At 46.3% G+C, this 21,738-nt stretch overlaps 1 protein-coding gene across 1 annotated transcript; it reads right to left on the reverse strand.

Annotated features, from left to right (window-relative positions):
* Positions 1 to 1,739: 1,739 nt before the first annotated feature.
* Positions 1,740 to 21,541, reverse strand: lamb3 (laminin subunit beta 3). Its single transcript, XM_066703370.1, has 23 exons — positions 21,397 to 21,541; positions 21,078 to 21,128; positions 20,169 to 20,323; positions 10,592 to 10,706; positions 10,408 to 10,481; positions 9,556 to 9,750; positions 9,238 to 9,301; positions 8,869 to 9,053; positions 8,463 to 8,583; positions 8,058 to 8,246; positions 7,353 to 7,508; positions 7,010 to 7,206; positions 6,474 to 6,570; positions 5,790 to 6,159; positions 5,477 to 5,637; positions 5,085 to 5,296; positions 4,720 to 4,923; positions 4,464 to 4,608; positions 4,102 to 4,309; positions 3,538 to 3,679; positions 3,002 to 3,178; positions 2,611 to 2,773; positions 1,740 to 2,371 (listed from the first exon to the last, which is right to left on the reverse strand). The coding sequence occupies exons 2-23, from the start codon at positions 21,100 to 21,102 to the stop codon at positions 2,232 to 2,234; spliced, it is 3,495 nt and encodes a 1,164-aa protein (XP_066559467.1). The 5' UTR covers positions 21,103 to 21,128; positions 21,397 to 21,541; the 3' UTR covers positions 1,740 to 2,231.
* Between the last annotated feature and the right edge of the window lie 197 nt (positions 21,542 to 21,738).

Genomic DNA, 21,738 nt, shown 5'->3' on the forward strand with positions numbered 1-21,738 from the left:
GTTTTGTTATCCGTGTCATCTGAAGAGAGCGTATTTAGCACCACAAGTCTGATCTGGGAGGTCTGGAATGGGTCTAGAGCAGCTCAGGATCATAATGCTGACCCAGTTACCTAACTGATCCATTTTGGCACTTCCTGATGTCTTTAAGCACACCTATAAATAGCTCCAGATAACCACCTACCCCCCCACACACACAAACACTGCTTCACTTTGCTTCACTTGGAGTCCCTTGAGTTTCAGGTTAAGTGTTTACTTTATCTCTCATACAGTATTAAATAAACTGACAACATGATGCTTATGCATTTCAATGTATTCATCTCAGAGCATCGTATCAATGTTTTAACAACATGGATTGTAAACGGGCAGGAGATGGTATCTACTTTTCCCTTTAAGTCAGGGGTCCCCAGTTAGTGGCCCAGGAAAAGTTCATTTGTGGCCCTTGTGTGACCAGCTACACATTGTGTATTGCAAGATGAAATTACAAAGAAAAGCAATACATATTAAGACGATGATAAAAACAAAGATGACAAAAGTTTAACTATTTATTTTCATTGGTTAACGCATAACTCTCTTCGCAACTACATCCTCACTTCAATAATAAAAATAAATAAATAACGTTATTGAAGTCTCGCCAGAAAAACAATAATAAATAACGAGTTTACACACTCAGTCACCTGCAACTTATGAATTTATAATTTGAAGAGACGTCAACTGTAAGTACAATCAGTTATTTATATATCTAGGAAACGCAAAGTACAGCGAAAACAGACACACAAACAAACCGCAGGCATTTTTGCGTTGTTCTCTTCGGGAATTATGCAAAACCAATGTGCGTGTTGTGCACACAAACCGTAACAGTCTGCAAATGTTCGTCAAAGAATGGCAGCTTTAATCAATAGTCTCTCCTAAATCACACACGCAATCAATAGAAGTAGAAAGTTGTATTTCTTTGTCACATCTGTGTCCTTACAATACATAAAACCGCATCCATGCAGGAACACGCAACTGCAGCGCCGCTTCGTGTTGCATGGCGTCTGCAGAAAGACTTTCAGGGAAACTGAGCTTTTAATATCGAATTTCAATCTTCGCACAATGGACTGGTTCAGATGGTGTGTCCAACAGAATGTAATATATTTTCTTACATATTTCCCAGAACAAAGCAGCCTGCATTTTAAGTGAATTGATAACACTGTTGTAGCCTAGCAATTTTATTATATATATATATATATATATATATATATATATATATATATATATATATATATATATATATAATTAAGCTTTTTATTCTTTTCATAAAGTCACATAGTTCACTTCATGACAATGTTGAGGGTCTGTGGTTTGCTGGGGACGCACTCCTCACAGTTTCTGCAGTAAGTCGTTGTTCATCTGATGTACTGGTACTGAACAAATTGCACTTTTAATACTGTAGACCAGGGGATCCCAATCCTTGTCCTGTAGGACCCCCTACCCTGCTGGTTTTTGTTCCAACTGAGCTGAACCTTAATTGAAGTAACAATCTGCTTACATTTGACTTTTTAAATTGTGTAATAAAAGAGTAGGATCTTTAATAAGATCTTCATACAATTCTATACTTAACTTTAAAGCCCTACTTTTTATAATAATGAAAAGCACTCTGATATAGTAAATTATTTGTTCAATTAAGTAAATGAGAGCTTGGTTGGAACAAAAATTGCTTAATTGGAACCGGCTTCAATGAAAGGCCACACATCATGAGATTATTTAAATATGCTTTTATTGAGAAAAGACAAACCAGAGGTTTGCAGGCATCGCTATTTCCTGCTTGGTTTCAGCACAGACCAGAGGCCAGTTAATGTACTTGAGTGCTTGAGAAGAGTACAGTTGCTGTCAACAGTGTGAGGGAGTTAATTGCCACCAGGGGGCGATAGCTTCCCAACAAACCTGCAGAGAAAACAATGTGCAGGAGTGATGGAGGAGATTATTTTAAGGTTGCTGGAGAGAACGGTGGGGATCGTCTGTAGGTCTATAGATACTGTAAGATATAATCTCTCTCAACACTGAACTGCTCCAATGTGTTTGTTAGTCGGTTGCCTAAAGGAGAGCTACTAACTGATAGTGTTTTATTTTTCAATTGAAAATAGAATAAATAATGATGTTGTCAGCGACAGGTGAAGCTGTGCATCGTGCTGAACAGTCAACAGATGGGCTGGGAGGTGCCGGACAGTTCCCTGAACGGGGTTGGGCTGCAATTATCCCTGGCAGATGCTAAGGCGCCGTTGCTTCTCGCGGATGTCTGCCAGGATGCCTTCCATTTTTGTGTCCAGGTTGAGCAGACTTTGGGACTTCTGGATCAGCTCCTCGTTGGCTTGCAGGAGAGCACCTTCTTTGCCTGTTTGCAGAGGGGGGGACAGAGAGGTCAGGGACCAAGCATCACAGCTCATTACTGCTCTCAATATACAGACCACGTGGATCCTTGGGTTGGAGTACGGGCCCTGCATTGGACACCACTTGACCAATCACGACAGGAGGGAGTGGGTCAGCCCTAGTCCTGTCATTGACACGCTGCGGGATCTCTCTTCCTGTTCTCAGGGTGTTAACGCCCCTCCCACCAGCCTGACAGACACTGACCTGAGAGTCTATTGATCATGTCCATGCTGTCCTGGATCAGGACCCCAGCCTGCCCCTGGAGCTGCCGCAGTTTGTCGTCCATGGGGCCCGACTCCCCTCTGCTCGAACTTTCTGATGCCTTCTGCTGTAGCACGCTGTACTGCTTCTCCAGGTCCTTCAGGTCCTGCTCACACACACACACAACATACCAACATTAGTGACTTGTGGAGATAAAGATGGGAGGGGGTGGCTCATCTCCATGTTGCAAATCTATTTTAGTTACATTGCCTGGAGGGGAGGCAACACTAAATCAAAACGGAGTTGAGTTGAATTGAAAACCAGGGTTCAAGAATCCACGGCAAGGGTGGGCAGCTTCTGTCCCTCCCCGTCCCCTCACCCCCCGTCCTCTCACCCATGCAGCCTGATCAGCCTCAGTTTGGGCCAGATCGGCATCTGTGTCCGCCTGTGTGGCCAGGCCGGCGTTCTTCTTCACCAGATCCTTTAGGCCGGTCAGCTGTGGCTTCATGTCATCCATCTGGTCGTTCAGCTCATCCAGAGTCTGGAATGCCGGGTCTAGCAGGCCCTTAGCCTGAGAGAGAGGGGGAGAGGGAGAAAGGGAGAAAGAGAGAGATTGTATTGTGAGCCTTATCTTTTCATTAACCAAGCACTGGTACATTTCAGCAGTGTCCGGTGAAACTATCCCTCACCGAAACGAGCATTTATTTTTTTCAGCAGAAGCTTGCAAACTAGCATTGTGCCTAAAGTGTTAACAGGATAGGAACTGAAATGGTTTGGCTTTGCTCCACTGTACTGCAGTTGGGGAACTCGACAGAGCGCCATCGCTGGACCAGACTAAGTGGAAACAAGATGGCCCTCTTCTGTTGTACATAGGTTGCACAGGCTTCTGGGATCTGTTTGGACGGCCCCTGTCTGTACTCCTCCACTCACGTTTGCAATGTTGTCCTGCACTTGCTTCACGATGTCAGTGCTGCTGCGGATCTTCTTCTCCACTTCGCCCAGCGAGCTCTCCACGCTGCCCAGGTTGTCCAGCAGCCCCTCCACGTTCTCATTCATCTGATTGGCCTTGTCCCTGCAAGACAACAGCGCCGTCACACTCAAAGTAGTGGTCCTACAAGTTGTGCCCGTGTGCTTTTGATTGCCCTTGAAGCCAGTTGCCATGTCCACCCTAGTTTTACATCTTTGAGGTGTGTGAACTAATGGCAGGGTTTACTGTAAAATGACCTTTTTAATTCACTTGTGTGGCCAGGAGAATGACTGATAATGATTGGGGAAGACAAGGCCTAGATATCGTAGAAGGAAAATAAAATAAGGATGTATAAGGATGTTCAAAAGCAGTGCTAAAGTCTGTGTGAAGCTGGAACTTTATAGAATGCCAGAAATGCACACAAAACACCTTGACGAACACCATGCTATGCTGTCCTGCCCTGTCGTTGTATTGAGCTGTAAAAATAAGGGGGATTTCTACGGCATTGTGCTGTCTCTGGGTCTTACCGGGCCTTCTCTGCCTCCAATAGCAGCTTTCGGGCACGATCCAGCTCTGGGCCAGTCTTGCTCAAGACATCGGTGCTGTCAGGCAGGGTTGCAGCAATACGCCTGATTTCGTCCAACTTCCTGCGCAGGGCGTCCATGCTCTGGGGCAGCTGGGTGTCCAGGACTTCTTCACTCACTCTCTGGATGGTGGCAGGGTCGGTGGTGGGGTCTGGGGAAAGAGGGACAAGCACAAAGTTGAAGCCAGTCAAGATATAGGTTGGTAATGCTTTCAGGAACTCACAGAGCAAATTTTTTCCATCAGAGAAGAGACTTTGGAGTCACTGAAGTCTAATACTAAAGGCAGATGTTATGTAGGCTTTTACCAGTCAGGAAGTCCCTCAGCTGCCTGACAAAGTTCCGTGTGTCCTGCATGTCTGCGTCCATGTCAGTTCTGGCTTGTTTGATCCGATTGGCCAGCTGGTCTGTAGAGAGTCTCGCCTGATTGGCCGAATCCTGCGTGTCCTGGATCTGTGTAGAAAACATGTGGAATATCAAGGCATATATAAGCGCTACACTACATACAAGTGAGTTGCCATGTGCTTCATGGAAGACTGCCGCTGAATATGGCACTCCACCCACCTCTGCCGCTGCCTGCTGGATTCTCGAGGTGAGCTCCCTCAGTCTGGACCGGGCCTCCTCGCTGTCAGCCAGGGCCTTCTTCCCGAGAGGCAGAGCTCCAGTGCAGGTCCTCCTGCCATCACAAGGGGGCGCATCTGGGCCAGGGCACAATTGCCCACCACACTCCTTGGGGGTGCAGGGGGCGGTCCGGGTGCTGCCACACACCTGAAACGGAGGACATGGTAATAAGATGGTTTGAAGTTAAACATCTTTCCTCTCCGTTTTCCTCCAATCCTTTGCTTCCCTCTTTCACTCTCTTCTTCCATTTCCTCCCTAATGACTCCTCTCCCCTCCGTTCCTCGCCCTCGCTTCCCCCTCTCTCTCACCTTGCGGGCGGTGGGAGTGAGGTTGGGCTGTGTGCGGAGCTGGTTGTTGAGGTCCTCCAGAGCTCTTGTGTTGCCCGGCTGCACCTGCCCCTCCAGGTCGATGGCATCGCCCCGCAACTTGGCGGACTGGTCCACCACCCCTTGGCTGCCCTCCACGCTCTTCATCGCGTCTGTGGACTCCTTGTAGGCTGTGGTGATGGTAGAGTAGGCTCCTGCAAAAAGGTCACACACGGGTCAGAGGTCTGAGCTCAGGTGAGGCCTATCTTTAAGGCTGTGAGTGCCTGGCATTAGAGCTGAAAGCAATGCTTGGATCCCAGCTGATCCCTGACTTGCGATGGACCAGTGCTATGGGTGCCGCCCTCTGGTGGCTGGACTGGGTAATAAACTCTCACCACTAGGGTCTGTGGTCACAGTTTTGGTGACCTGTTCCCTCTTGATGTTGTACTGCTGGGTGAGGAGAAGCAGCGAGGCCCTCAGGTCATCAATCTGTCGGTCCAGAGCCCGGCTCTGATCCGTAGGGAAGAGGTCAGGGTTCAAACGGCCAGCCTCAGCCCTTGAGAGAGAGAGAGAGAGGGAGCGTTACCTGGGAATGGGACAGACCTGGCAAACGGGATCACAAATTATGATTGATCCATTCGGCCGATCACAAACTAAAGCTAAACGTTACCATTAAGGTGATAATAATACAAAGCACTAAATACTAACTTCAGTCTGTTCAGTGTTGTGATGCTGTCAGTGATCTCTCTGTCAATGGGGTTTGGGTAGGGCAGCTGGTCCCTGATCTGTCGGAGGATGGCCTCCAGCCCAACGATCCTGGGGCCCAAGTCCTGCCCAGAGGAGCCTGGCAGGTTTGTGACCTGGGAGGAGAGACGGGCCAGGGTGCTGGAGAAGCCTTTGAGATCGTTGTCCAAGGAGAAGAAGCAGGAGGGACAGAGCACGCATCTGGGGTAGTTATCGCAGTGCCCTCGCTGGCACCGGTCGCACCGAGGCCCAGTCATGCCCAGCAGGCACAGACAAGCGCCCGTGGTCTTGTCACAGCCGGGCCTCATGGTGCCCGCCTGCTCACAGTTACACGCTAGGAGGAGAGCAGAGATGGACCAGAGTGAGGCGATGTGGGGACACGGGGGAAACAAGGCGGGGTACAAAGTAACAGTCTCAAACTGGTGTGCGGTTTTCAGAGGAGGGACGATTACTGGCAAATGAAGACCGGAGGAGAAAATAACTCCTCCCAAAGTTCTGGAAGGCCTGTGGCGGAAGGCAGATGCCACACACGGCTCTTCGGCAGAAATGGTAAGGGCCTGCCAAGAGCAGCCTTATAGAAGTATATATATCAGATCTTTTAGTGGGAGAGACGGAGGTACTCTGACAGACTGTATTAAGTGTACGTACGCTTGCAGCCTCTGCGAACGTCTCCGTAGGTGTTGTCCGGGCATTCTGTGCAGGTCCGTCCCCCATATCCTGTCCGGCACTGACACTGACCTGTTAACTACAACAGACACAGAACACAAGATGTAGAAGACACTTCTTCACACAGAGAGGCGTCACAATCTGGAAAAAACTCCCCAGCGATGTGGTTGAAGCTGATAATTTGGGAACATTCAAGAACAGACTGGATAGGATCCCTGGATCAATTAGTTATTAATGGACACCAAATGAGCACGATGGGGCGAATGGCCTCCTCTCGACTGTACACTTTCTTATGTTCTTATGTTCTTATGTTCCTAATACATGCACTGTACACCGTCGGCGGCAATTATGTACACACACGACACAACACAGCTCAATGTCTGTCTTGCCTCACACACACAGCACAGAAAAATACAGTTCTGCGCTTTTCTTGTACATTGAGTGCACAGAATCTGCAGAGGAGCCTTGCTGCCACTAGATGGCCCCGGAGTACAGCAGCCGACAGGCCGTCTGGTTACCTGGTCGCAGGAGGAGCTGTAGGAATTGCGGGGGTCACAGTTGCAGCGCTCACAGCCCTGGCCAGACAAGGGGTTCCAGTAGCCGGCGGCACAGCGTTCACACGTCTGGCCCACGAAGTGAGGCAGACACTGGCACTGGCCGGTCACTGCATCACAAGTCGCACCTCTGCTGGAGCCCACCGCACTGCAGGGGCATTCTGGGGGAAACAAACAGGAGATGCTCAGCAGGAGCCGCGGCAGTTATTCAATGAAGCACGTCGAGTGGTTTGAGAGTAGAAGTGGACTATGTGAGGCCCACAGGCACCGAAGCATGCCAATAAATGCCCAAAACATTTACACTTACTCTTGCATCCCATGGGGTCCGAGGGGCTCAAGCCATAGTATCCCTGTTTGCAGCGATCACAGCGGGGTCCCTCCACGTTGGCCTTGCAGAGGCAGACCCCCGTCTCCGGATCGCACATCCTTCCCTGCCCGTTGCCGTCGTTCGCACACTGGCACCCTGCAGACAACAACGACGGTCAAACAATAGCTCAGACTTAAAACTCATATCAGAGTGCTTGCTTGTCTCCTTGCACAGCTCAAGTAAAGCTTGGCAATGGCCCACAGCTGAAAGGAGAATGGAAAAACAGTCTGACAGGGGGTTGTAGACACTGTAGAATATGGCCCCCCAGTTCTGTAGTCCTGACTGGGGCACCAGAGCACTCAGAAACACAGCTTCACCACACGGCATATACATAGAGATGTACAGTTCTGGTAGCATTCAATTGAGAGGGATCCCCTCACTGTTTTGCCAGATGGTGCTGCGGTTTAACCTTTGTTCAGGCAGGTCTCACTGCCATCATAGCCCTGTATATGGGAACACCGAGTTCTCTCATTGGTATTTGCTGCAGCTTTCCGTAGCACTGTCTCTGAAGAGGCACAGTCCTTGCAAGTCGCTTTAAAAACTCAGTGGGAAACAGGATAATCTCCTGGCCTAAGCACAGCATCTCTTCAGATCTGGGTCAGTGTAAACAGCAGTGCTGGTGTAAACATTGGTGTCTGTACTCACGCAGGCAGGCGTCCTGTCGGTTCATGCTGCTCCGAGGGTTGCGGTAGTAAAAGGCGGCGCACTTGTCACATTTGGGGCCGGTCGTATGGTGCTGACAGTCCTCGCACACCCCACCGCTCACCCTACCACTGGCCTCAAACACCGCTGGATCAAACCGGCAGCGCTGGGAATGGTTATTGCACTCGCACCCTGCAATAGAACAATCGGAATGACCACTGTGAGAATAAGACTAAGAGGAAGACTAGGAATAAGATTAAGACTAGGAATAAGACTAAGAATAAAACTAAGACTAGGAATTAGAATAGGAATAGGAATAGGAATAAGAACTATCTCTAGGTGCTGTGTTTGGCTACCAGTCTGTAGGCCTTGGCAGTAGCAGAGGACCAGTGTGCCACAGATACCCACTCTTGCACTGGTGCGTGTTGAACTCCTCGGCGGGTCTCCAGGGCAGGTCGTTGTAGAGGTCGGCGCAGCGCTCGCAGTTCACCCCCGCTGTGTTGTGCTGGCAATCGCAGACGCTGTTCACCTGCACAGAGACGCACACATAGATCTTACCAGGAGGGTCCTGTGCAGAAACATGACTGGCACTGTGGCCCTTGTACTCATAAACCATTATAATCTTGCTGCCATCGTGTATTACATCTGAAATAGCTCGTTCTGCTCTGCAAAGAGGGATGCAACTTTTCACCCATTAAATCGGCCATTTCAATGTTTACAGGTTGGCAGTGTGTTTCCAAACCCTTGGCATGATGAAAAACCTGCCTTCTGAGTCCGCCCCCTTCCCACTGAGCTGTGATAATGTCTGTCTGACCTGTACACTGGACGGCTGCGTGGCGCTGGGCAGGCATCGGTTGGCGTGGCCGTGGCAGAAACAGGTGCCCTGTACCCGCATCTCCTTCAGGGCGTACAGAGCGCTGGATGCACGGGCATTGCTCAGAGGGGGTGCCCGGCCCAATTTGGTCAGGTTCACACGCAAGTTGGTGAAGTCTGCCATACCTGAGGGAGGGGGAGGGACAGGGACAGGGGTCCAGTTCAGTGACCTTCATGCTAAATATATACTGTATCTATTTAAAATATCTTACATATTTGCATCTTCCCATCTTCTTTAGTTTCTGTTGTGTTTCAGGGTTATGTGTGCATTTGCAGTCGGGTTCAGAGTGGATGTAAATGAGCCACTTACTCTCAATCTTCTGGCTCTGTGGCACATTGACGTCAGCCAGCTGAAGCAGAGGACTAAATTGCACCTGCGGAGGAGAGGAGATGCTGATGTCAGTTTCCATTAACACACACCACACCAAAATCCGTATGACATCACCAGCCACTTGTGCTGGGGGTCAAAGGCCAGTACAGTCCCAGTGCACAGAGTCATCAGTTTATAAGGAGGAAAAAGGAGAGGAGAACATATATTAAATCCCTATGACACCTCAAAACAGAAAAAGGCCAACGTCTCATTATCTTAGTGTGTTCTATATTGGGGGGTAAGTAGTGACAGTCTCACCGTATGATCCTGGTAGAAGTTGTTGGTGGGCACAGGGGCCATTTTGGTACACTGGGTGTCATGCAGTGTGCGGGGGGAAGAGGTGCTGATGGACGGGAAGGAGGAGCTGCAGTCACACGCCCTGTACATATAGGGCTGCCAGGTCACGCCAAAATCTGTGGAGCGCTCAATCACCAAGGCGCTCGGTCTGGGTCCCTGCAACACACACACACACAAACCCGTTACACATCATAGAGACATCACACACACACACACACACACAAACCCATTACACATCATAGAGACATCACACACACACACACACACACACACACACACAAACCCATTACACATCATAGAGACATCACACACACACACACACACACACACACACAAACCCATTACACATCATAGAGACATCACACACACACACACACACACACACACACACAAACCCATTACACATCATAGAGACATCACACACACACACACACACACACACACACACACAAACCCATTACACATCATAGAGACATCACACACACACACACACACACACACACACACACACACACACACAAACCTATTACACATAATAGAGACATCACACACACACACACACAAACCCGTTACACATCATAGAGACATCACACACACACACACACACACACACACACACACAAACCCATTACACATCATAGAGACATCACACACACACACACACACAAACCCATTACACATCATAGAGACATCACACACACACACAAACCCATTACACATCATAGAGACATCACACACACACACTTTCACAGCCTGATCTCCGAGGTGGGTCACACAGACACTGAGCCGCAGGGTGGAGGTGGACGGCTTTACCTTGAACTCCAGGACCAACTCGCTGAGCTGGAACGTGCTATCAAGGTCAAACTGCACGGTGACGGGATTCACATCTGGAGGAGACAACCACAGCGAAGACGATGAGAAATATTGTCATGAAATATAAGCAGAGGGAAAAGTTATTTCTAAAAAATGTTCTCTGTGTCGATCACTGCTCTCTCACCTTTCGTGGACTGCCACCACCTGTCGGGCCCGGCCTGGGAGAGCACGTTCTGGATGCGATGGGCGTTTTGGGAAGAAGGGTCCCTGGAGTCACATGGGCAGCACTTCATCTTCCACTGTGAGGGACAGGGGACACACACATTACCCCTCACTCCCCACACAGGCAGGGCTTGTTGTCACCTATTTCACCCGTGGGATTCGGCCAAACCTTTTTGGCACTGGGTTCTGCGCTCGTTTGCTTTCGCTGTGAACGAATGGTGGCCATTTTTGAATTTTTTGTGTGACCAACACTTTGAGATGTATTTTGTTTCCCTCTAGTTGGGCAACTTGGAAAAGAGTGGAAGAGAAATGCACTTTCAAATAAGGAGGTTGACCATCCTATTAGCCTGTGGCTGGACAGGAATGGGGATTTTGATAATTGTGAAAATAGAGAAAAAGCAGCTGTCGTGTTTCGCCAGGCTTGGTATGCCGTGTACTGTTGGAATTTGCAAAGCAGTGCAGTATGTGTATTGCCTAATATGACCTCTGACCTCAGCCTTCTGTCTGAAATGATTTAAGTGTCTGTGTGTGCGTGTGCTAATATCTATATTTTAAAGTATATTGAACAGGACGGATCAAGTTAAAATCTGGTATTTCTTTCTCAAACCGAGTATTCTGTTGTTTCAGACGAATCCCGATCCCTTCTGGACCGGAACACGCCCAATAAAGACCTCAAATGAAAAGACTGAGTCCTCCTACTGAGTCTTGACACACTTTAAAACATGCGACTCCTGGTGCTGTCTTTCAGGGCCGATGCGTGCTGCCGGACAGCGGGACTCATGGGGGTGCGTGTCTGTGGGAGCGTGGGAGAGACGTGCTCACCGTGTAGGTGGACTGTCTGTTGTCATTGTGTAACAGCTCCACCACACAGTTCAGGATCTGGGAGCTCCTGGGATGAATCCGATAAGAGTCTCGCTCACATTTCACCTGCATGTTTCTTGGCCCACAATTTTTGTGTTAATTCCCAGAATGGAATCTCGCTGATACACTGTTCTTGTCGGTGAAGAAAGTGTTTCCCCAACATATACACACAGCTGAAATTCAGCAGCTTGGACATAACTGTTAACTCAGCACTCAAATTCCATACTGATTAACTATGCGTTCCAGTTTCGATATGGTACTTTTCTCCTACAAGTCCTGTAGCACCATGTTGGTAGACTAATCTCTTTGTGTTAATTATTGAATAGTATGGTTTCCAAGACAAGTTACTCTATTGAAATGGAAATGGATGAAATCTCTGCTCCTGTCCCCGTGTGGTTCCTGAATCAGCATTGCGATCTGCTACGCATGTCCTCCAGTCAGTCAGTAAATCAGATGTGTTCGTTGTCCATTATGTTGAGCACGAGCAATTAAGCTACAAGGCTACGATCACAGCTGCCAGTAACTATCCCCCCACACCGTGATGACTCACTTCCAGGCACGCTGTTTCGTCAGCGCGGTACAGGAGAGAGCTGTGCCTGTCTGGAGACTCTGCCACAGAGGGACACATGCGCCACTGAAGTGGGGGAAAGGTCCTCGGTGGTGCGGGTGAAGGCTGCGGCCATTTCAACACAGCAGGAGTGCCAGAATACCCTCGCCTGCTACCCAAGGGAGTATTTTCACTTAATCTGGGCACTAGTCAATAATTATGTTATGTTTCATTATTTGATTGAAGTCTATTTATTTTAGTAATCTGCTAATTACTTCTTATACACCTTTTTCCACACCTTATCGAATATTTACCCAGTGCTTTTTCCGATTATTGTGTCTGTCGTGCATGATTGATTTTCTGCATTGAAATAGGGTAAGACAACTAAACAGTTTTTTCCCACTTTCATATGGTTTACATTTAAAGAAGAGACATGAGCAAATAAACAATAAATGTGTGTTGTAGGTTATAAATTAAAGGCTAGGAGGAGTGTTCAGTGTTTTTTTTTTATCTTCGAGCTTGAACTACAAGATAATCACAAGCAGTTATAAGGGATTTAATTGCACGTTCATTAAAAATGTGATCGAGCACTTTAGTGTATTTGAAAATATGAATGCAGTGTTTGTAGCTGTGGGCTGCATACTTGTGTTTAAATATGTATATGTGTTTGGAGGCTAATGTATGGACGAATTCTGGTCTCTCTCTCTCTCTCTCTCTCATATGTAATCTTTATATCATATGTTTGGATTACCAGGCCTCTACTGTATATTAAATAGTAACTAAATCCAGCCATTGCAGGGCTTGCATTGATTTGTGCAGATAATTGTTGACCCCTTCACTGCCAACAAAGCATTTGGTTCTTGTTAGATCTGAACTGAGGGTGGGAACTCCATTTTCACTGCATCACCCTCCCCCTCCTCTGTAGCACAACTTGAATAATTCGAGTAAATTCCCACCATCGATGTCATGTGTTGACTCCACAGGTTACAGGCTTACTATGGGATGGCGTTGCTCATCTCTACAAGGCATTACTTAGGACCCTTAGGACAAGTCACCAGTGAGGACTATCACTTGCTTCAGCCAATCAGGGCCAACTGGGTGAAAGGTGATGGTGGCCAAAGGTCTTCTGATTGGTCTGTTGGTCAGGTATCCAAGGTTAATGTATGTATATCAGCTCCCTTGACATCAGTTGCGCAGTAGCGGCCAATGAGGTTACTGTGAATAAACCAATGCTTATGACCTTCTACTAACAGATGTTTGTGGATAGCAGGCTTGGTTTTCAGCTTTAGATTTCCTACGTAGATGCTCTTTATTTACAAATAATACAGTTTTAACTGAAAACATAACAAGAAGTAACGTCAATATGTCATTTGAGGTAAACGCGGAAGACTTTGGAAAAATACAACATCAAGGCCAACAAAAAAAATAAGGACACAAATTTGCAACATAAAGTAACATTTAAAGAATGCCCGAAATGTGACCTTAGACGCTATCTCAATAAGTGACTTCAGTAGACAATAACCTGCCTAACCAGAATTTTTTTAGTACAGTTTTCTTGCATCGTTTGACTTGAGTGTGTGTAATTACATCACTGGGACGTGCTTTTGTGGTTGAGGTTGAAGACAGGGAGGTGACACTAGAAGGAGATAAAATAAACCTGTTCTGCAGCAGTGAATGTAGCAGCTACTTGACACCCCCCATCACCCTTAATTACTCTCCCATTGTGGTCCATCCTCAGGTCTCCATACCAGGCTCACTGGGTGAAAGGTTACTAGGGGAAAGGTTGCTCTCAAACAAATGTCTGTTGACAAAAGGTGGGGGGCTGAGTTTGTCATTGTAATGTTCCTCCAAACCCCCAGCCCCACCTCCGACACGTCGAATCTGTGTGACAAAGACCAAGCAGCCCCTGAGGGTAGAAGACTATTGGAAAGTGCAGCCATTTTGTTCAAGGACTGAATTCAGGAGAACGAGGTTTATTGTCATTGAAAAAGGCTTCTTTATCTTGTCAGTACTATACAGTAGTTCGTCATTTACATTACTATTTTTACATGGACAGTTTTTGATGCACAGATGTTACCATAATGCAATAATAATATACCACGCTTTTAAACTCAAATGTCCCTCTTGCAGTGTTACATTTTTCTGATAAAGATCTATTAATTTGACTTTGTTGGCTCTGCGGTAAGTATCGGTTTACGTTTGTTACCCATAATACTTTGAGACACTGTATCTAAGTAGTTGACTAGAACATGCTGTTGAAATTGGCTTCTTCACTTATTTCTTGGACTGACGAAAAATGGAAAACATTGTACACTATTCCCACCATTCCCATGCATTTGAGAAACGGTCCTACCTGGAGTCTAAGAGAAGTATATCCCATTGTACTCGTGCCAGACTAGATGTTGAGCCAAACTCTGTACAGAATTTAGATTTGACTATGGAAGGGTATATTACCCGCTGAGCGGATCATGAAAAGCACAGTTGATGGTGCCAGGGTCATCCAAGGCGGCACGCTGACAAAGGAGAGATGTGCGAACCCTGAGTCTGGGGTACATGTGCTGTGTGGAGCTGCACGCAGAATATCACATAGCAAGCGCTACTTTAAATGGCTTTCCATTCCTCACCCGCCTTTAATAAAGCTCTAAATCACCCTGCTATCATCAAACACTCAGTCATGACACAGCAAGCTTAAAATATCCCGCTCTCTGCCAGGCTGCTGAGTGGGTTATGTTGTTCGCCTTCATAGGCAAAGAGGTGGGAGTTTCTTTTTCGTCCTTCTTTGCGAGGAATTTCAAGGTATGGTTGACATATCTTAATCGTCTATCAGTATTGTATCTAAACCGTCTCGGGGACGGACCCAAATTCAGTTTCGAGATCCTTCTCTGGCCTGGACAGTTTCCCAAGTTACCCAGGCAATGAAAAGATGCTGGCGAACCCACAGCGCTGCCATTATCCAACGTAAGGCTGGTGCCAATAAGTAGAAACAATTATTACATGAGAATTGCACTCCACAGCTTGATTTGGAAATACATTGTTTTCTTAAGAAAAAGATGGTGAAAACATATCCAGAACTGTCCCAGTTTGCAGCTGATATCAAATGCAAATCACGCCTCTAAGAAAAAAACTGTAATGCCAGCAGTTGGACCCCAAGCCTGGGAAATGGCAATTGTCCTCCTGTTACGCAACCAGAGTGCTTTTATCTAGTGAGTCCAGCAGTCAATGGAATCCCATTTTACAAATTTAAATGTGGGAAAGGTTGGATGTGTCGGAGCCAGGAATGTGTCATTTTTTCCCCCAAATTGGGTGTCTGAAGAAATCCCTTCACTGGGGTCAGGATCATGCGACTGTATAGCCAAACGTATACTCCTTAGTGTGGTCTCTGGTTTGTTAGTGTGTTTTTGACAGGCTGTGGGTTTGGGGTGGCTCTGTTAACAAGCCTTGGAATTTATTGAGGCTTGCATTGGTTATCAGAACTTAATCTTTCATTGCCCAACAAATTAGCTTTTAAAAAAATAGGTGGTAACAAAAATTGGTTTTTATTGTTTTCTGAAAGCACCATTGCAAGCCCTTTTCAATCCATACAGAGATATGTTCCCTGTGCCATATGGACCACATGGATCCCAGTATAGCCCATCACTTATTTCCCCTCAGCAAGAGTTTAATGTCTACGATGGACCACAGTTAGCACCAAACTCCTGCAGTGGATCTGTGAATCTTTGTGTTAATTTCGTTGTATCATGATGCGACATTGGTTCCAAGTGCAACTACATCTCTGAGTCTGGAAGCCAATGCAGTATTACATTACATATATATTTAGGGTTAGGGCAGTAGCATTTTGAAGAAGGGTGTGTTTTTACCACGCCTCTGTTTTTTGCATGTAGTAGCATTCATAGATCGTTCACCCCTTGTCATTGTGAAGCCTTGATGATATCATTCTGCATAATGTATGCTTCCTTTCCCAAAAACCCCAACACCTTGGCAGAAGGTTCAGGTAAGAATGGGTTATATATCTGCTAAGTCATTATCATTTTGTAAACTGCATGTCTTTGTGCCATTATTTTAGACCGCCTCTTTCAATTAGTTGTTTGTTACCTTTCTGATATTGATTTATGCATTGTTGTCTTTCATGGCCACCTTACATGGAACAAAGTAAAATCCCAAAGCCTCTCATACTCATAGAGAAGCAACAAGGAAGGTGAAGGAGGTAGCTGGAGCCGGTCGAAAGAGCAGGGCTTTTGCATAAACTGCTCCCTTTCTCAAACAGGGCAAGTCCTGCCAGACCCAGCAAATCTTTGTCCTTGAGCCGAAAGGACACACAGCGATTGCCAGGGATCTTGCAATACTAGACTCGGACTCCTGTGTGGAGTTTCAACACTTCACTACAGCAACTCTTACTGAGCGACGTGCAAAAGGGCTCTGGCACACAGGATGGCTGCCAAAGCCAGCTGGCCATGAATACTTGTGTGGAGGACGGCCAGTTGGGCTGTGAAATCAGTGGGGAAGGCAACGGCTCTCTGAGAAGGTCATCCTGTTTGCTTTGTTTTTAACCCACAGATGCGACAGAACAACATGTGTCTTCAGGGGCTGATACGGTTAAATACCTGCTTTTGCAGAGAGTATAAATCTGCAGTATTGTTTGATTGGTTAGGGGTATATGGCTCAAAACATTGCTATGTATCTGCTTCTCCATCCGGTTAATCCAGTGTGTGAAATCACTGCAGTTAGAAAAGGGAATCAATCCAATCCTTCCAGTAAGGAGTTGATCAGGTTTAGAAGAGAAAGGCCAAGGCAGAGTTGGCAGCTATAAGAGTCAAGAAACCTTTTGCCTAAAATCGCCCATTTCTCTTGCCGAGCTCAGCATGGCTGGCAACGTCTGTTCCCCTATCCCAACAAAATATGGAACAAGCCCCTCTCAATGGGACGATGATTGGTCAGAGAGTGAGAGTGCGTGGTCTGGCATCGGTCAACTGGGCTGCGCTGTCTGCAGCAGTTCAAGGGTGGCTGAGCGACTTGGCGTGGGGACGGTCTGAAACTGCTGGCCACCTATCTGTCTGTACTGTCCAGCACGACTCAGCAGATTACAGGGGTTAGAAATAGATCACGCACCCCCCCGCTGTGCTCGCCTGTCTTGCAGAGACCGGCTCATTTTATTCATATACCAGCCACATGCATCGGACATGCAAAACTCGTTTAAACTCTCCTCCTTCTTTCCTGATACACAAGTCTCTCCTTGACATTTGTTTCAGTTTAGCTCATCATCTTGCCTTTCCAACACACATTGAGTATTTCCTACAAAGCAACCATACTGTCTTTAATGGAGAGTATACTGGATAGGCCACCTCTCTCTCTTTCCTTGAGGATAGAGTCCCTTCTGTTGCAAAAGATTGCAAGCCCCCAGATTTACACACCAGTATGTGTCCTGTGCTGTGTTGGCAACGATCCCAGCAGTTTAAAGTTTACCGCCAGCTCTGCCAGTCTATTCCTGTATTTTGTTTTTTCAAGTGCACTTTACCCCATCTCTGTCTGCTCCTGTCCCTCGGGGTCTGTTTGGCAATTTAATAACACTGATTTGATTAATGTTTGGTTTACCCAGGGGTTTATCTGTAAGCCTAGAGAGGTGTATTTCGATCCTGTGTGGAGAAACCACAATATAAAGGAAAGTGCATTTTGTGTTTTGGGGTTTGAGTGACTGGGTGCGTGAAAGACACAATCCAGCAGCTGTGTGTAAAGAGAATATGTTTATAACCACTCCAGCCCGAAGCTATAAAATAGTCTTTTGAAGGTATAGGCCTGGATTAATACAAATTTAGACCCACGTGCCCATTGTACATCAATTTCCAAACCCAGACTTCCATTTACTTACTTTTTCAAGGTAAAATGTCTCCACAACCCGTGTTTACCTCCCTTTAAAATACAGTACACTGTTTCTCCAGCTTTGAGAGCTTTGGAGTGGGTGCTATTGACCCATTTTCACAATAGCTCCTTATGAAATCAAATGACCTACTTCTGTGCCGTTTACATAACATGAGCAATTGGTAAAAAATATATAAAAATACATTTACTTTTTATTTTATCACTGCTCCTACTGGCTAATGATTACAAGGTAATGCCTTTCTCACACAGAGGTAGTAGAATATGTTATTTTACTACTATTTTAACTACTGAAATTACAAAATGACTATTGTTAGCTATGATCGTGTTTTGTGGCTAGGGAGGGCTGGGCTGAGTAACCAACTAATCGATGAAGTGTAGACACTAGGCACTGCAAGATGTATAAGTCCAAGCTACCAGTGTGCATGTGTTTGTGTCTGCTTGGTTATGTGCTTGGTGTCTTGTTACAGGCATGTTATCTTTATGTCAGGGCTGAACCCTTTTCCTTATGATAGCCCAGCAGCTTTCTTCCCATCTGTCAGAAACAGGGGCAGATAAACCACTCAGGCATTTTCTTCTCACACTTCCCATCTCTTCTCTTCAGGTCTCTGTGTTTAATTCTCCAAACCAGCATTATAACTGCAAACCATTCTCTTTGGCAGTACAAATTACAGACACAGCCTGCAATGACAAAACTCAGGCTTATGAGACTCTACACTGCGCAAAGACTTGGAACCAAAACTGATCTTAGTTAGAGGCCAGGAAATAACTGAGACCCGATTGCCCTAAACAGGCAAGACGGTAAAAGCCAAAAAAACAAGATTAGCGCGAAGCCAGGAATTGTGACGCAGTACTTGTCTACTACTTGCTTACCAACCTACCAAATACAGACCACAGGGAATATCCTGAGCGATAGATATTAAACTGTGAAAAAAGAACAACATATGTGGTCAGCTTTGAATTATGTTTTAAAAAAAATATATGACAATTATTCCATATTACAGTACAAAACAGTTTATTATGAGTTACACCCTTATCCACAGGGGACATGTTTCTGCAAAGCCCTTCTGATCTTCCAGATAAAAAGATACTGCGCCCCTCGCTGGAGATCATGTATATTGGCAATCTTGTAATCTTGCTTCGCTCCAAATACTGCCCTGGGAAAGAATAATCCTCTGTTTCTGCTCTCCCTTCCTCTGACTGGGTTCAGTTATTCACACCGTCTGAAATAGTTCACACCAGCGCGCAAAAATAGCAATATGTAACTCTTTCAATGTCTCATATTTACAGTGATTACAGCGAAGGAAAATAACTATCACACTTAAACGGATTTGTTCACCTTCGTTTACATGTTGTAACATGGCAGGCGTTTATCCTCAACAAATCAAGAGAAGCGCTGCAGTTCAAATGCCAGGTTTTATCAGTGGAAGATGAATTGACCTCTTTCCAGACTAGCTGAGTGTTTCCAAACAGTGAAGATGGGTAAATAAAAGAAAGAGAGAGAGGGAAAGACTGAAGGAAGGGATGAGGGAGAGAGTGCTGTTATTCTTCTACTGGATAGTGAATGTACTTTACAAGAAACAGCACTTGAAGTCAATGAATAAAGTGTGGATAGGAAGACCCTTCTGTTCAGCAGCCCATGGACAAGATTAGTGACTCTCAGACTAATCCTGTCCATGTTTGCTAACAGTTACACTGTTTATTTCCACATCGGTGCCAAGAATATAAGCACGCCTATCAAGGTAACGGAAATACAAATCTAACAACTGAAGTGCTTGGAAGAACTACTTGGCTGTGGGTCTCGTCTCAGATGGGCTCAGGCTGTGAAACTGTTGTCTAGGGACAATTCTTTATTGCTTTTCCTTTCTTTTATCTCTCTCTTTCACTCAGTTGTTCTTTCCCCAATGTGGCAAGGAAGGTAGGATTGCAACACTTAGCCCTTGGTGCGCTCTGGCTTCAAACCCAGACGATTTCCCAAAACAGGCGAACCCCACACCACAACCTCCAACCAAAGCACTCCGTACAGAGATCAACAGTCAGGGTAGCCAGTCACCTTTGACACGGTTGCTTTTTGTCTGTCGTTATACTCCATCAAATCATTTCATTGAGATCAAACGGCACAACAAAATGAAACTATCTTATTGCATATTGCAACATCTAAAAAACATAAAAATACCCCCATTTAAACCTACTGACTAAACCCATTCTCAAATCCTACAGCGGAAATGAGGGGAAGCAAGAGGTGAGAGGGGAACCTTACCTGTCCCAGGGGGCTACAGAAGACCTCGGGGCCGGTCATGCCGCAGGTGGAAGAGGCTTCTAGTTGACTGGCTCGGCCGATAAGCAGGTCTCCGGTGGGCGGGTAACAGGCGCCTCGATTGCAGTCTTCCTGGGCCACAGAAAGGGCCACCAGCACTGGGGAAGAGAGAGAGAGCGGTCAGGCAGAGAAGGACATGGCAGATACCACCTCCCGTCGACCACTTCCCTCCAGTGTCTGTCCAGCTCCGGTCCTGAGGGCCCCGCTGACAATCCAGGCTTCTCCTCCAGCCAGTGCTTACTCATCAGGTTCCTCTTCAAATCTGGCCAGTCACACATTGTGTACAAAAGCCTCAATTTGGTAAAACACATGTTTTGCACAGGTATTGTGATATTTCCTGGCTCTCGTCTGGCTATCTTCTTTTCATATCCATACGATCGACTGGGCTGAACCACAACCCCTCGCTCACATCACTGCAACGAGAGGTCCTCCGAAAGGCTGATTTTGGAACCACCGTCCTGTTTCTGCAACCCAGATCCCGAACTGTGAACGGTAGAGCTCTCTTGTCCGATGAAGGCCAGGCACGGCTGAAACGGGATGGGTGAAGAGCCGAGGAACGGTGATGCTCAGATGTCATCACTCCATTGCAGACCACCAGGTCTGACAATCCAGTGGTCCCACCCCACATGAAAATGAGTCTGGGCATTGCTATTGCTATTGAACTATGAATCTACTTCAAGAACTCAAGCCATCTTGTATTTCTTTAATCTAATAGCTGCTCCTTACAAACCACTGTGAAGGATCTGCCCTTCAGCCTCTTTCTCCACAACAAAAACCCAGCTACATACATCACAGCTGACCTAGATGGACAAATGCAGGAAACATTCTCATATTTTTTCAGAAAATACGTACCTACTAACGGGAGTAGAGTCCACATCTTGAGTTTCTTTTCTTTTGCACCACCTGTAATGAAAGGAATAAAAATGAAGCTACATTTGAAAAGTTCAATTAAATATATTCAATTATATATATATTCTGCTGCTTAGTGTGATCTTCAGTGTCAGTGATAAATGTATTATTTTAACAAACTAGTAGTTGATTCTCTTGTGTTTTTATACAATAGATGGATCAGGTAGATTGGATAGACAGATCAAATGAAAGATCCATATCCGCTGACACACCTGACTACCATGGTCTTACGGACAGCTTTAGACAGGTAACAGGCACTTACCAGCTCCTGGTGTGTTACGTTGCGCAGTGTTTGGAGATGGCAGTGGTTGTGCTCTGTGTGTAGTGAGTCTCGGGTATGGTGCTCTGCCACTCCTCCTGCCTGTATTTAAGCTAAGCCTCACCTGTGCCAGGCAGAGTGATACAGGAATGTGTCAGAAAGCAGCACAGACAGACCCACCCTTCCTCCCGGACACACCCTGCCTGGCGCGATAAGCGTCTTATATGGAAGAGGAGCCAAGCAAACCAATGCTTAGATCTGCACCCAGCTCTCTTTAAAACCCTGGGGACAAAACAGTGATCAGTTTCACTGGACATGGGGCAAAATAATAGGTTTGTTAAGGCT

This window comes from Amia ocellicauda, chromosome 5, assembly GCF_036373705.1.
Source record: "Amia ocellicauda isolate fAmiCal2 chromosome 5, fAmiCal2.hap1, whole genome shotgun sequence".
Lineage (NCBI taxonomy): Eukaryota > Metazoa > Chordata > Actinopteri > Amiiformes > Amiidae > Amia > Amia ocellicauda.

Bases quoted from the DNA above. Each gene is read 5' to 3' on its own strand.
- lamb3 (XM_066703370.1), bottom strand. From the start codon at position 21,102: ATGTGGACTCTACTCCCGTTAGTAG. The intron at 6,571-7,009 runs GTAACCAGACGG...TGTCTGTTGTAG, and splicing joins ACAGCTCCTCCTGCGACCAG to TTAACAGGTCAGTGTCAGTG. The intron at 4,609-4,719 runs GTGGGTGGAGTG...TTTTCTACACAG, and splicing joins TCCAGCAGGCAGCGGCAGAG to ATCCAGGACACGCAGGATTC.